The 16,021-nt window shown below is 39.9% G+C and overlaps 1 protein-coding gene across 9 annotated transcripts in view; it reads left to right on the top strand.

The window, feature by feature from the left end:
* RPS6KA2 (ribosomal protein S6 kinase A2) overlaps positions 1 to 16,021 on the top strand; it is a 292,913-nt gene that overhangs the window by 204,425 nt on the left and 72,467 nt on the right. For all 9 annotated transcript variants that reach the window (XM_027631560.1, XM_027631571.1, XM_027631596.1 and 6 more), the window contains 2 exons: positions 15,023 to 15,103; positions 15,897 to 15,976. In XM_027631560.1, coding sequence (XP_027487361.1) covers positions 15,023 to 15,103; positions 15,897 to 15,976 — 161 coding nt within the window. The remainder of the gene's footprint in view (positions 1 to 15,022; positions 15,104 to 15,896; positions 15,977 to 16,021) is intronic.

The following is a 16,021-nucleotide window of genomic DNA, read 5'->3' as shown; positions in this document are numbered from 1 at the left end:
CCAAACCTTCCCAAACCTTCCCAAACCTTCCCAAACCTTCCCTTCCCTTCCCTCTCTTTTTCTCTCTTCTCTTTTTCTCTCTTCTGAGTCTTGAGGCTTGAAATTTTTTGTATCTTGTTTATCTTGCACTGTCTTAAAGGACCTTTGTAAGCTTTGCATTTGCTTGTAATGCTTCAAATTTTAAGAAACCCGCTGCAGAAAGAGAGAAGCTATTGCTGGCAACCCATCAAGTCATCTGTGCAGCATGTGAACAAACCTCTGGAAGTCTTTTAATCCTGCCTGACGTCCAAGAGCTTGCTGTTGGTACCACGAGGCTGTATGAATTACAGGAAGAGAAAAATTGCTCTTTTGGCAAACATAAGCTCTGATACTTTAGTCTTCATTTCCTTTGATTTTATGTCATGTAGTCTGTTCTTTCATGGCAGGCTGTGTGTTTAGCAAAGGAGCTGGTACCTCAGTTTGGAAATTACAAGACTTTGGCTCTGCTCGCATATCTGCTGTCAGCCTGCTGCATGAACATAAACCAGCTACTCTTCTGAATCTTCATATTTGTAATGCTAACCTAATTATGCCAGCCTCCTCTTCAGAGTGCTTGATGAAGAGTAATAGTCAGATATTAATGGAGATGTTATTAACACCCCTCCCCACTTAAGTGCAATCTGCTGCATTATGGAATTTAATGGCTAAAGATTCCAAATGAATAAAATTGTTAGGAAATGTCTCTTCTGGTAATGCACTGACTATTTGAAATAATCAGAGCTATGAATCAACCATGCCTTTGAATAAATTTATAGATGTAGTGGAAAGCTAAATTGAAAATACAATAGCTAAATATCCCTGGGATTTTTAAACTCCCTGATGGACTCTACAAGTCTTTGGCTGTGATACAAATCCATTATCTATATAAAAAGCATTTGTTTGTTCTGTTCACTGAATAAGTTGCACCAGTTGGAACATCCAACATAATTGCCATTTAACGAAGTTCAGCTGCCTGCAACTGCAGTGCATTTATAGTTGGTTGGAAACCAAATTTGTAAGCATCCTCTGGAATTTGCATCCAACTGCTTTTACTGGTTCTCATAACACAGCAGAAAAATCTTATTTCTTTTCATACGTGAGGACAGATTAACAGAGAGGTCACCACTTGATGCCATTTTAAGTCATAGTGACAGCAGAGGACAGGGATTCAGTTGCACTGGTGATGGTTTGCCTCACAGCATTGCAGTTGGATCACTTGTAAACCTTCACCAAACAGCTGGCTAGGTGTTCTGTTCACAACTGCTGGAGGTGTGCTAGCACTTAGCTGGCTCTCCATAAAAGTTAGATGCCACAATGTGTGGGACTACCATCTGGGATTTGTTTCAACAGAAACAAAATTATTCTGTGTTTTTATACTGTTCATGTGGGTCACATATGTCAGTTATGTCTTCCTCATGGCTGTGCCATTTGCTCCAAGTTGGAGGTTTTGATGATTTTCAAAGAGAGACCAGCAACCAGCGTCAACAACAGCCTCTCATTTCTATTTTCTCTACAGGATTTTCTATCTGCATGCAACAGTTACTGACGCACTCAAGAGGTTTCCATACCATGGAAATTTAAGTGATATTTTCCCAGCAGTAGTTAATTTTTGTAAATTTGGGCAAAGCCTGACTTGTACAGATAATTGTGAAGTGTCTGTGGTCATCTTCCAGGTGTGCGTTATGCCATAGTTGCCATTTAGTGGGCAATTATCTTCATCAGCACTGTTGACTTGAAGCTGATTTCCTGCTGAGAGGGAGTTTCAAGTTTATGGCTGACATAGCCTATATTTCCTCTTTTTCTGTTTCACTTATCTCCTCCTATTTATGTTCCTTTCTTTCCTTTTATTTTGATAAATAAATCTGCTCCATCGTCTATGTTTATATCCTTTAAATATTTATCTGCTATATAGGTTTTGTCAATGCTGATCAGTTCAATTCTGTATTCATTATGGATATAATAAGATCTACTATGTAAAATATAAATGTCATACAGCGAAGTACTATCTTGACCCTTGTATATTATCATAAGAAAGAAATATTTTCAAATATAGAAGAACTGTTTTGTATTTTTGGTTTTTTTCACGATGTCCCTCACATTTGGGACACCTTCCCATCTATTTCTGTCTCTTAGAAAACTTTCCTCAGAAAAACGATGAGCCCCCAGCTTGTGTCCTCACTCTTGCTGAAGAGAACAGCCAGTGGCTTTGCTCAGCAGCTCCAGTGAGCCACTAGTAGCAGACTTTTATGCAGAAGACAATTTCTTAAGCATCAGATTTTGACCTTGGTACCAAGGAATCCAAGATGCTCTTCCTAAATGCACAGCCTTCATTTACCTGGCTTTACAACGTACTGAAATCTGGACATCCCCATTTTCCAGAAGCCCCTCAACTGTCCCCAGCTGAACTGGAATCTAGTGTCCCCCAGATTCCCAAGGGCAGCTCTCTGGGGCAGAGGAAAGCTGCCATCCCCTGAGCCAAACAGCAGGGATAGTGGTGGGCCTCGGCATGTGATCTGGAGTGTGGAGCCAAGGGAAAGACAAAAGACAATAGGAATGGCAAAGCCTCAGCAGAGGGTCAGGAAGAGAGAGGGCCATGGATCATGGGCAGCAATTTTCCAGGTGGCATTCCGAGGGAGACTGAGCTTAGTGGTGAGAGCAAGACAGGACCAGAGGTAGTCTTCTTTGCAGCTTCAGGAGGCAGGTGATAGCTGTCTGCCAGTTTTTCCAGAGCGTCCCTCCTCGTCCCACTTCTTTCAGCTTGCAACCTTAGAGGGGGCTGTGAAGGAATAGAGGTGCTCAGCTCCAGGGTGGGCAGAGCAGGTGGGTGCTTGGTGGCTTCCCTGGGAAGAGAAGGGAAGCGGCAGGAGTGATGATGTTCAGCACTGCCACTTGTGTGGGGAGTGGAAGTGATTTGAAATGTGACTATGAGTGAGACTGATGGAGTAAAAATGAGGTGCTCGGAAGATGTAAGACTTGACCTCACTGCATGAGATTTGCACATGTCAGAGGACTCCTTACATGCATCTTCATTAGAAATATTGCCATCCTGTTATGACAAACTTGTGTTTAATTTGCTATAGAGAGTTTGTCACATGAGAGGGTTTGAGAGAGCTTTTTCTCAAACAGAACAAAGCGAACAACTTCCAAAGCAAAGTTTTGAGGAAGCCTGAAAGTTTGCTCTCCGTGTGTGAGGAGCATGATTTGCTGAGCAGTCGCTGGAAGGACTGTCACAGGGCTGGTGCTCCCTGGGCTGGGTGGTCCTGGAAGAGCTTCATTATCATTCTCCATTACCCACAGCTATCACATATGGGGTAACAGTCGTAGTGATCAAAGACTCTTGGAAATGCTGTTTGAGATTTCAGAATTAAAAGCAGTGTGTAGAAGCTAAACTGGCTATTCTTCACTAGGTTTTCAAGTTGATTCCCAATAAGAATTTTAAGTTTCTGGTATTTTTTTTAATTTGCTGGAACATTCTAATGTAGTGTTATGGGTATTAATCCTGGTACAAATGCTCAATTTCAGACAGCCTTCCAAAAACTTGTGTGTAATGGTGAATTTTTTTTTAATTTTTTTTTTTAAAGTATGCTTTATTGAGGTGGAGTCATTGCAACAAAATAGCATATAGTGAAAGATGTAGTCTCATTCCCCTGCAGCCAGGAAAGACTGATTTCTAAATCATTATTCAGCTTTTTCTGTTCAGTTTTGGTTTGGTTTTTTTTTTTTTAATGTGTCAATATGAGTTTCAAATCCCAACCCTTCACTCGGCTTCATAAGGGTTCATGAAGTTACGGTTTGCCTGACATAGCCTACGTTTTCTCTTTTTCTGTTTCACTTACCTCCTCCTATTTGTATTCCTTTCTTTCCTTTTATTTTGAGAAATAAGTCTTCTCTGTCCTCCATGTTTATATCCTTTAAATATTTATCTGCTCTCCTCCTGTCTCCCAAGTCATTGCTTAGTACAGTTTATGTTTAGCTTTTGGCAGTTACTCAGTAACATAGGAAAGAAAGAAAGAAAATTTCCTCTTCAGTTAAGTATTCCTGTAGAGTTCAAGCAGCTACATATATTTTCAAAACTGTATACAGGGACTGAGATGTAGATGGTGAGATCCTATTAATGTCAACGGTGGTTTAACTACCAACTGTTTTAGGGTCACGATTTCTCCCAGAGACACTCTGAACTTAGTCACATCTTCCACGAGACTCCCTATATGCTGGTGAGTCCAGACTGAAAAACAATTTGCAATTGTTTGAGCACTGTGTTTCTCTCCTCTAAGAAGAAAATGCTAGATTGGCCTTTTTTTGTTTCGTTTCTTGTTGTGTAACCAAGTCTTTAGCTGGCGTGTCGATAACGACACAAGACTAGGGTGTTTCTTATTGTCTAATTTAGGAAATGACATTGTCTTAATTTCACACCCTACTTGCTGATGGGACTGGAGGATTTTGCAGTGACAGACAGCAGTCTCGCAGAAGCTTATTCATTTTTATGAGGCAAACACATCAACAGAGCTATATTAAGTATGTCTGCATAGCGTGTCAGGGCCTGGCCAAAGCAGAGGTTAACTTTGCCTGAATGTTTACATTAAACACCACAGTTTTACTGGACTATTTAAATTCTAAATTCTATTCTAAATTGTCTGTTTTGTGTGGAGATAGTTTGGAGGGCTGTGTAACTGGTAAGCTGATAAACCCTGTCCTGTGTGGTTTGGAAATAGAAACCGTCTCAGGGCTTCGCATCTCCTGAATGAACTGTGTCCTCAGTGTGGGATGATAAGCCACTATCCCGATGACTTCCTCAGTGATGCCTGAATATACTAGTAACTTGTTTCAGAAACCAAAATGTTTGGAATTCAGTAACTGAAATGCTCATCCAGAAATTTTTGTTAGAGCAAGGCAGATTGGATTTGCTCTGTGTTTACCAGATCCAAGCAGCCTAATGGAAGGAGTGTTTAGAGTGAGAAATCATCATAGTGCAGTCGTGGTCAGGACAGCTGGGAGAGAATGTTAACATTTGCCTCCTGTCCCGTGACCAAATCCATCCAACTATCAATCCAAACCAAAAAATTCTGAGAAATGCACTCATTGTCCAGCCACTGCCTCACATTACCCATATGGGAACTAAGTGGGCAAACTACCCTCCAATGAGGACAATTGCAAAAGCATTACTTAATAACTTTGTATATTTACCCTACACCTGAAAGACATAGGGGTTCTGATTTAAAAATTCCTACTAGGCTTGGTAAACATATTTTTTCCTGAATAATGATCAATAAATCCTCTATTTTATTATTCCATCTTCTGAATTTATGTTACAACTGAAAAAGAAAAGATCAAGTTTCTGATAGAGTGTTTATACACAGGAACAGGACTGTTTAGGGAAAGTTTGCTTGACAAAATAACGGCAATAAGCTTTTCAGCAGAATGTTCTGGTTTGATTGTGAGCCTTTTTAAAAAATATTTTATAGTTGTATGTTATAATTAGTGTTTAGGAAAGGGTAGATTAAAAAATAAAATTAAACTCAACAAAGGAGTACTTTGATGCGCCCAAAACAATTTTTCTTAATTTAATTTTGGCAAAACTTGCTGAATTTAGATCTTTTGTTCCAATTTAGAAAAAAGCCACAGCAAAAATATCTTTGAAATTGTCTATAATTACAAGCTTCAAGCAGCTCTACAGAAAACATTTACTAAGATTACTTCAACCTATGAGCAAAAGTGCCCTGGTGGCAAATGACAGCATCCCAGTACATACATTCTACACAGAGGGGTAATACCACATTTCCACTCCTTCCAGGAATTCTCACTTAATATTTTATAAAAGATTATCAGTCTCATCCATAAACATCCCAACTGGACCGGGCAGAAGGTTCTATACTATGCCATTAAACAAAATAGTAAGGGCTCATATAACAAAATATAAGGGACTTGGGTGAGCTTTAAATCACAATCACACAGAGGCACTTTGCCCTAGGTCAGCGTGCCAAGGAACTTCCTGGGGAGCTCCAGCACCACCTTCACCCCCTTTCACTTCTGCCAGGCCTTTTAAGTGGATTAGTAGTTGCTCAAAAATCCTGAAGGAGAGGAAACGCCCCTTTCAGTAGAACTGGCTTTTTAGACCTGGAGAGTCTGAATAAAGGGAAATATTTTTTTTTCTGTAGGAGGCTGGCATAAGAGGGAATGTCTTTGCATTTTCACCATTGAGCCAGCAGTCTCTCCTAATACTTTTCAATCATAAAAGCTGTATTTTTGCCTTTGATGATATGTTGCAGAACATATTTGTGGTGAATACGGAAGGACAGACAGTTTTCACACCTCCAGGTAAAGTAATCCACAAATTTTATTCAGCCCTGCCTGTAAAACCCACAAAACAGGTGTTTTCAGAGCAAAGAGCAGCAGTGGTTGATTAAACCAAGCAGCGCTTCAAGCTTAAAAGGCAAGTGGTGAAACTCATTACCCTGAGAGACCCAGCAGCTCCGGGATGCCTGGATCATCTCCATTTCAAGCAGGACAAGAAAAAAAAAATTTCTCCATTGCTTTTGTCGAGTTAGAAACACCTTGTGCTGGTTTGAAAGTAAACCAGCAGGAGAAATGAACCCAACTCGAGAGATTACGAATCAGAATTACAATTTACTAAAAAGATTATAATAAATATAATGATACAGAGAAAAACTGATTTTAACCCACAAAGACAGATGTATAACCTTGCACCCTGGGACAAGAACAGAACGGTGTTCATTGGCCCCTGTGCTGAGCACCATGTGACCCCCCTGGGTGCAAAGTAAAAGGAAAGGGAACCTGTTGATTTGGATTATGATTGCAGTTCTGTTGAAGTTCTGGTTCTCCTCTCAACTGACCAGTGGTACCAGAAGTCCAAAACCCAAAGATTATATATGCTCAGGTTCAGGTGGCAGTGCCCAGTACCTCCCACAGGGTGGGGAGTTTCACAATGGGCGATTTAACTCTGAGTGGTGGGATATTTTTGGAATCTTGGGTGGTCTAGGTGTTGGAGCTGCCTATTATGCCAGTCCAAGGTTGCCCATAAGCAGAGATGTCCCCTCAGGCTTCGTCTGAAGGTGTTAATGCCTTTTGTGGGGCAGGGGTGGGGGGCCAGAGGGTGGTTTTCACAGCTAAGTCATTGATGTGAAAACAAAAGAACATTCCCCTGCCTCGCAGGATTTCTTTAACACCCAGCTTGTAGCCTGAGGTGTCAGGTGTGCCCTGGGCAGCTGCTGCAAACGATCCGTTTGTTAACAGTCCATCAGAAATGATATAGAGGGTGAAGAATACATAGTTTTGGCTATACCTGCATAGTGATAAACTGGTCCCAGTCCCTGTAACTAGGACACATCTCAATAGCAAACTCAGGGCAAACACTCATTTAATACTGGAATGCCCCACGGGTAGGAAGTATGAGGCTTGGTTCTGCCTCTTTGCAGCTGCATATGAGTTATGCAGTGCTGCAACAGGGCAGTAGCTGAAAGGGAAATACAGTCTGACAGGAGATATGAGAGAAGTTTGATGGAGAAAATTCATCCTTTTTTAGACTGTATTTAAGGGTAGGAGTGAGGACTATATGAACCTGTTCATCTTTTCTTTGTTGAATTCTTGTTGGTTGGAACTAAACTTTAAGTATCTATTTTCTGTAGGGGGAAAAGGCCAACTGTCTCATAACTGTTTTAAACAACTCATCTTTATTGCAAAACGATATTAAACCAGTTTCTCCCTTCAGGTCATCCTGATTTCCAGAGCCACTGGTGAATGGTGTTTACTAGGACCTCTTAATTCTAAGGCCAACCCTCTTATCCAGTTGTCATTTTAAATTATGCCTGTTCCTAGAGCATACGTAATTATTGCCTGTCAGTAAAAGTTAATATTGAAATTGTTGTTATTGCCTGCAATAGCAGTAGTAGTAGTAGTAGTAGTAGTAGTAATAATAATAATAATAATAATAATAATAATAATAATAATAGTTATGTCTGTTCAAGTGAAGCAAATATAATAAAAAATGGATCATGTTACACTCGAATTCAAGAAACAAATACTTTATTGATGATTTCACAGGATATCACATCCACTAAAGTAAATAAATTTAAATAAAACATATGCTTTAGATTAAATAAAAAAAGTTCTAGGTGGAACTATCCAGAGGTGCTGAAGACTTACAGTTTTGCACAAGTCGTGAACAGATGTCTTTCCAGCTGCAGTTTTTGGCTTTTTAGAGGAAGTTCCCTGCTAGCAGATGGCAGCTTTCTCTTCTCTTCATCGAGCTGTTTATTAAGTCTGTTTTTAATGATGTTAGTTAGAACTGATTTATGCAATTGTGAGGGGTGTAATTCTGACTTTGCTGGTGTTGTATATCACCATAGGATTTGGCTTACTGGATATCATTGCACATCTGCAGCTTCTAGGCCTTGGGGAGGCATGGTTTCATCTGGGACCTATGTGTAAGCACATCTGTGTATATTCAGTTGATCCAGTTCTGCTTAAAAATGCACAAAAATTGAAATTTCACCTCTGCATAAGGACATGAGATTTATGTGATCATCTGACTGGTGTTTTGGTCAGTATTCCTCTAATGATGGGGTTGAACCCACCAGGAAATTTCAGCCAAAAATCTAAAACAAACTTAATCTCCTGCAGCGTCTGTGGGTTTTTTTGACCAAGGAGAGAGTTCCAAATTGGTGTCCCAGTGAAGAAACAGCAGCTGCCAGAGGCTCCATGGGGCAGAAAGGAGACCACCAAGCAGCATTTCTCACCCACCAGGCTACTGCGTGCTGGGCAAGGGTATCAGGAAAACGTGGGAGGAGCTCAGGTTTTTTTGCTCTGAGGATTTATTTTCAGCTGAGTTAGAACATTCTAGAACCCATGTTTGCTCCTGACAACTCCGATATGATTTTTATTTTTATTTTTTTTAATGTACCATTAGACTTCATCAATGTGTTCTTTAATTCTCCATGTCAGAAAATTGAGCAGAGGTACTTCAGAGGGATATTGCAAGATTTAATTAACTTTTCCAAACATTTAGAGAGAATAATGAACAGGTGATAAAGTGTATAAATGGAAGTTTAATACTGAAGTTTAGTATTGATTTAGAGACATCTCTCATTCCAAATCTCAACATTGAAGCATCCAGGCTACCTTGAAATACGAACAAACAAAGGAAAGTCTTTAGTGTCTTTAAAGCCAAATGTGTTGTTTCATGTAAAAAGGAAACGAAAAGAATAAAAAAAAAAAAACAAGGGGGAGATAAAATTACCTGCTCCAGACCCTGGAGTCTTAAGGATGTAAGTCTACATCCTTATTGATTTTTCAGTGTCTCCTTCTACAAGGAATGTCTCCTGTTCTATAGATGTGTTTTTTTATCTTTACTGCAGCAATGCTAGGGCTGAGTGGTAAAGCTCTGGTTTTAATGGCTCTTTCCCCATCTCTAAAAGGTTCTGTATTTTTGGTCACAGAGGATCTTTCTTCCAGAAAATAACTTCCACAAAATTATATGCATTTCAAAAGAAAAGCACATAAAAGTCCCTATGTGACATTATCAGTGTACTTCTACATTCAGGTGTCAACAGGACAGCTTTCTGTTTTCCTTTGTGTTGTAGTAATGCTCCGCTGATGAAGGTACAGCATGAAAGGCTGCTCTTTAGAGAATTTGAGTTTATTACTGTGTGGAACAAAAACACAGTAATGCAAATGGTATTTCCAAGCAGAACCATTGAAGCCAGACTCTGATCATTTTTGGAAAGCCTATATTTCTCCATATCTCATGTAATTAGTCACCACACAAGTACTCTGTCTTCTGGACATAGTGTGAATTTGAATTTAGAACTTAGCTCTCCGCTTTCGTCTATAACAGCCAGCACTAAAAAACAGATTAATATATCAGAAATAGAATTGAAAAGGATGTTGCACATAGTTTTTTATATATATATATATTCCTTTTTCTTTATCTTTTGTGTGCTCCAGTACTACATGAAGAATTTAAAATTGGCTTGCATGTTCCTGAGCTTTAGTCATATTTTGCTTTTGTTCCACTCAAGGCACAGTGCTGAGTTTTAAGGAAGTGAGGAGGGTAGTGGATGAAATTTAAAGCCATCATTTCATTTGCTGGTTTATTTCTCCTGTTACTGATACTTTTCAATGGTGATTTAATTAAGTAACTTAGTTTGTAGCTCTCCCTGTTCTTGCTTTATTAATTAATTAGTGCTCTGCTCCTGGTTAAGCAGTGATATTTCTTATTAAAAGGTCATTTTGAAAGGTAGAGATGGGCAAATAATTTATAATCAGTAATGCTTTTTGCCAAACATCGCTGAGGGGATTGCAAAATCTTTGACCTTATTTGTGTATTTTCTGTGTGCATCTTCCTGCAGGAATAGCTTTCTGTAAGTGGCAGGTGCTTGTGTCAGACATGCAGGGGGATTCCTCTCCCTGTTATTTCAGGTCAAGAGACTCAGTAGCACTTTGGTTAAAATTGTCTAAAAGGACAAAAGGCCATATGAACAAGTCACTAAGACACCAAACCTATCATCTGACAACCCATTCCTAGTTTAATAAATAAATAAAAATTAAGCTTCCAAGTGCCAATTTTAGCCTGGTGACACCAAGAAGATTGTCTCCAAAAACAGTGGACAAAGACTGACCCACTCAGAGAGTAACAAAATCACCAGGTCCTGCCCTGAGCCACCTCCAGAAGACTCTGGGGAGGGACCAGGCTCCTGTACCTCAATGCACCCAGTAAATATTCATGGCAGAACTAGATTTATAAAAGGATCTATGCATCTAACACCAACTTAAAAAATTAAGTTATCTCAGAGCTATTGATTAGTGTTAGAACTCTCTTCAGTTTTAGATGCTCTGCAGAGCTCCCAAAATCTATCTCAATCTCTTTTTTTAAAAACACTGTTTAGGCTAGAAGTCATTTAATTATTTCTAGAGGTGTATAGGAGCATAAAAGTACTTTGCTTGCATTTGCAAGGCTGCATTAATAAGTCAGAGACATTCACAGGGCCTGAACACACAAATGACTGCAGTCATGAGCAAAGCAGATTGTGCTGGACCTCAGCTAATGTGTACAGAAAATATTTCACCTATGACACTCTGCCTTCCTGTGCTGTTGGCGAACAGAGGTGAGAGCAACACCCAAGTTCAACATCTATGGGGAAAGTTGGAATATATCACATACATCTCCACACCTTCTGTGTGGGTAGCCAAAGCTGGACAACCCCAAGTCACTTCCTCCCTGCCCTGCTGCTGGTCCTCAGAACAGACAGGATGGAGGCAGACCTGCTCCTTTCCTCTGTGCTGGTCTTTCTGACAGACATATGTCTTGGCTCTTGTCTCTTACCACTGATGCACTGCCCTGTGGTTCCTCCCATAGGAAAGCCCAAGAGGAGTTTCATTGTACTGAGGACTTTGTTGTTTGTCAAGTCTGTTTTGCAGCCCAGTGCCCTTAGCCAAGGCAGTCCATTAAGATGTCTGTAATATGCACTGTCTTGCTGGATCTTTCACTGCCTAAGACTTTTAAAGAGGAAAGCCATAAGTAGAAAATGGTGTCCATCATGGGAGCACTAATTTAAAGCATCCATGCCCTGATGGGATCCAGCTGGCCCCAAAGAAAGGCACACAACACATGCAGGGCACCAATGGGGTTTCAGCCCAGGGAGCAGGGTAGATGTCATCTCACTGCCACCCACCTGCATTAGTGGTCTTGTCAACAAAAGGTGCTAGTGGAGTACTGGGCTGGCCCAGGCCATGTGAGGACAGCAGTGCCCAGACAGTGACTACCTTTGGTGCTGCTGAACCTCTGGCTGCACGAGCCTAATTTCTGCTCCAAAAAGGCCAGTATTAAAAAAAATTAAGTGTAGCCTCATAATGCAGCAGCTACTGAAGCCAATTTTTTCATGAGATTTTCTGTCCCAGTAGCTGTCAAGTGAGTATGCTCAAGTTTTTCATCTTCCTTTTCTTTTTCATTTTCCCTTCCCAAGTTAAACACATTGGGAGGGAGACTGTGCAGGGGCAGGAGGGGCCACTTGGCATGGGACAAGTGCAATACAAGTTTGGCTGTGGCTGCCCAGCCATCTGTGGATTTCAAACAGGTTCTTCTGCAGGCTGTGGCAAAGTTTGAGAAACTCTCAGCCCTACAGGAGCTTCTAGAGGAAGCTTTAAGAAACAAAAGAAGAGTTACCAGGAGCAGAAAGTATATCTTACATACGTGTGTATGTAGGTGTCCGCATACCTGCGCAAAATTTCTCCTCCAGTACTAGTAGTTATCAAAGAAACAACATCATGACTGATTTACAGTTTGTAAACAAAAGCAATTTCGTTTTTATTTGACACTTGAAAATTGAAGCTGAAATACAATCTTCATACATCAATACCAGTTTAAATTTGATAAACGTATTAGTTTGTACAAGACTCTAGGTAAAACCCTCATGCCTTGTAACATATAATCTATATGCAAAAATTGAAACTTCACTGCAAGTCATATTTAAAATTATTTCTTTTGAAGTAGAAAAATCAACTTTTACTCCAGGTAAGTGAAGACAGAGAAAAGACCAGCAAAGTAAGCAGCAGTGTCCTTCTCTTTAATGTTCAGAACTAAACAGATAGAAGTGGATAAGCTCTATTTATTTGCATGTATCCTCAGCTGCCTCCTCTTCTCTTTCATACAACATTAATACCTAGAAATGGGAACTGTTTCTATTTTTGGGTAGCAGGTGCTTCCTTCATTTTTTACAGGCTCCACCAGTATGGTCTCTTCTACTGGTGATCACCAGGAATTATTTCAGGGAGAGCTAATTTGTCCAAGATCATGCAAACAATCTTCATAAATTTGTGCTCATTATTCCAGACTGGGTTCTCTGCCTCTGTCTGACATATAATAATAATAAGTGGCAAACCACACCTTTAAAAAACAAATTCAATATTGGTAGAAGGGTCAAGATTTTAGCAGTTGAGCGCTATTCCCAGTGAGCATTTTAGTCATACAGGTGAATATTCTGATGGTGCCCCGTGTTAGGTAATCTGGTGCCGGCAGATAGATACCTCTGGGGAGGCTGCTCCTGAGATTAAAATTGGCCCAGGCAGATGGAAGTTATAGAGTGAAAAAAGAACAGTGGCAGAAAGTGGATTTGCTTTCTAGAGAATATGATTCTTAGGTTCTTGGGTACTAGGACTACATAAAAATCTGAGCCTATATAGCTTCTGCCCTCAGAGCATTTAAATCAGACAGTATTTGATGCTGTAAAGATGGGCAGAGCAGGGTACATCACCAACTGACCTGCCAAACTACAGTCCTGATTACGAGTTCCAGTGATCTTCTTTTGGCAGCCACTCTGAAGGTGGTGATTAGCGCAGCTCTGGAGTAAATTAGGTTCAAGGTGGTTTCAGGGCCATGATTCTGGAGAACGAGATGTCTTCTGTGGCAACATCATCTTTTCTTTAATTTTGGCATGCCTCCTGTGTGTATGTGGGGAGAAGGGTGATGTGGCCGGGGGCTTTGGCAAGGGACCTGGCTGCACAGCTGGGCAGAGGTTGAAATGATGGGGAGAGAAGCGTAGGCTGCTGTTCTGACAGCCTGTTCTCACATCTGTGCAGTGTAAATGCAGGTAGGCACTTTGTTAGGCTAACTAACCTAGCTTAATGGGAAGCAACCCATGTAGCAATGCCCACCTATACAACAAGAATTCCTGCCTGGGATCATCGCTGATCTATAGCATAAGAAATGGTCTACCTTCACACAGGTTAAGCATTTTGTGAGTGTATGATGTGTGATTTTCACTTGGGCAATAAGATTAAGATTCTAAGTTCTCCTTTATTTTGAATTTTATCTAGAAGGTAGCTTGGGTGAATGAGCTAGTAAACCTTACATCACTATTGACCTAAATTTAGCATCAAAATGGCAAGAAATCCAAGTATCTCTCTAGTCCTATTTAAGGTTTTCAGATCAGCTGGTGTGGACCCATTTCTGTGCATCAGTTTTTGAAGTACAGCAACAGACTATGTGGTTTCATTATGGTATGTTCATTACTGGTGTGCTGAGAGGACTCAGCTTCTAAGCAGCTCAACAACACATGCATGCAGTGAGAGAATCTCACTGAGATCTCAGGCTTTGCTACATAAAATAGTTTCATAACATCTCTTGTAGATGCTTTCATCTGAAAAGCATATTGGCATTGTGTAATGCAGAGAAAGGAAAATTTCAATACTTTCAATAAAACAGCGATTGACTAAAAAATGCATCTTTAAGATCAAGATTTGATAATGTGGGGACTTGAATCCTCATCAATGTCTAAACATTTTGCTAAACGTTTTTCTTCGAAATTTTCAGCATCAGTTTTGTTTAGCTTGAACTCAACTCACCTCTGTAACAATGATTTCTCTTACTCTATTGATCTTAACACCAAAAAGTATTTTTCTCACTGCTATCACACAATAAATTTATCTCTACAGACACATTAAAAAATAGTTATTTACTATTTTTGTTTGCCATTTTTTCTTATTAATGATTGTTAGGGTGGTTTATTGGAAGTTTTAAATATTTTGCATATAGATCACTTCCAGACAGTGATATGTCATAAACACTGCTAGCATCAGCAAAATACAGTAAGTTAATTTGTACAAAATTAATCCAACTTTCTCTGGGACTGGTACATTCCGTTTAATCTTACATGAAATAAAGTTATTAATTTTATATAGTTTTCATTTTCACATTAAAATTCTTTCTGTGAAGTATAATTGCCTTCCTGTTGTTTGTAATTCTGTAGTCCTTTTAGTTAGGGCAGTTTTCTACAGAGGAAGACAGGGAGCCTTCCTGAAGAACCTACTCTTACTATACAGTCAAGACAGACAGAAAAAGAGGACGCTCAAGTGGTGTGATTTGCCAAAGGTCACACCACAAGCCATCAGCAGAATGAGAAGCAGAATCCTGATCACTGTAACCTCATTTCAGTACTGTATCTAGTGACCATGCTGCCTCTTAATGTCGCCGTTCTTGTCACCCTCTTTATAGTTCGAGATCGGGTACGATCAAAAATGGAGAGAGATATTTTGGCAGAAGTGAACCATCCCTTCATAGTCAAGCTTCATTATGGTAACTATAATAAAATATAATTCATGTTTGTTCTTAATTTGGTTGGATAATTGTAACCAGATGTATTATAACTTCATACAGATCCCCCCTGCCTACTCACAGCTCTGTTTCTAACAAAGACTACCTGTGTGAAATTCATCATTTATGCTAAAGGATAATTTCAGTATAAGTTTTAGCCATACCTCCATCAAAATAGATTTGTCATAAAGTCTGATGTGATAGGTAGTGCTCGTGGGGTAGCTGGTGCGTATACACCTGCCAACCCCCATACCTGCTGTCAGGTGTCATTTAGAAAGAAGAGAATCTAAATAAAAACTGTTTTTAATAACCAGTACCAATCCACTTTATATATGTGTGTATATGAATGTGGGGTCTTGCTGGAGTTACCTCCTAATCAGCTTCCTGGGGAGCCCCATTATTACTGTAAAGGGTATTCTGAGGACATTTGGATAGTGCAGGCTCTCATCTCGCATGAAACTGGGAGCTTCCTTCTATGCCTAGCCCTCAGTGAATCCCGGTACTTGGTGCAGTGGGAAGTACTATTAATTCATAGGTACTTAGCAGGAAAATGAATATGATAGTAATGCACTGCTGTCTCTCAACTGATACCATTTTTCCCAAAGCCTAAACTCAATTGCTTAGTCTGTACAGAAATTAGTTTTTTCAATTCTCAAAGTCCTGAAATGACAGTGAAGCAATGGCACGAATGATACGCTGTTAGTCCATAAGACTTAATCTTTGGAGACTTTATCTTGATTCGAACTGCCAACATCTCCATCCTTTTCTAATGCAGCATTTCAAACAGAGGGAAAGTTGTACCTAATACTAGATTTCCTGCGGGGAGGAGACCTTTTCACCAGACTCTCCAAAGAGGTAAGCTGATAGATCTTTAACTTAGAAATTAAAGACTGTCTTGGA

Source organism: Corapipo altera, unplaced genomic scaffold (assembly GCF_003945725.1).
Source record: "Corapipo altera isolate COAL_440 unplaced genomic scaffold, ASM394572v1 2b, whole genome shotgun sequence".
Classification (NCBI taxonomy): domain Eukaryota; kingdom Metazoa; phylum Chordata; class Aves; order Passeriformes; family Pipridae; genus Corapipo; species Corapipo altera.
This window is presented reverse-complemented; position numbering and strand designations above follow the sequence as displayed.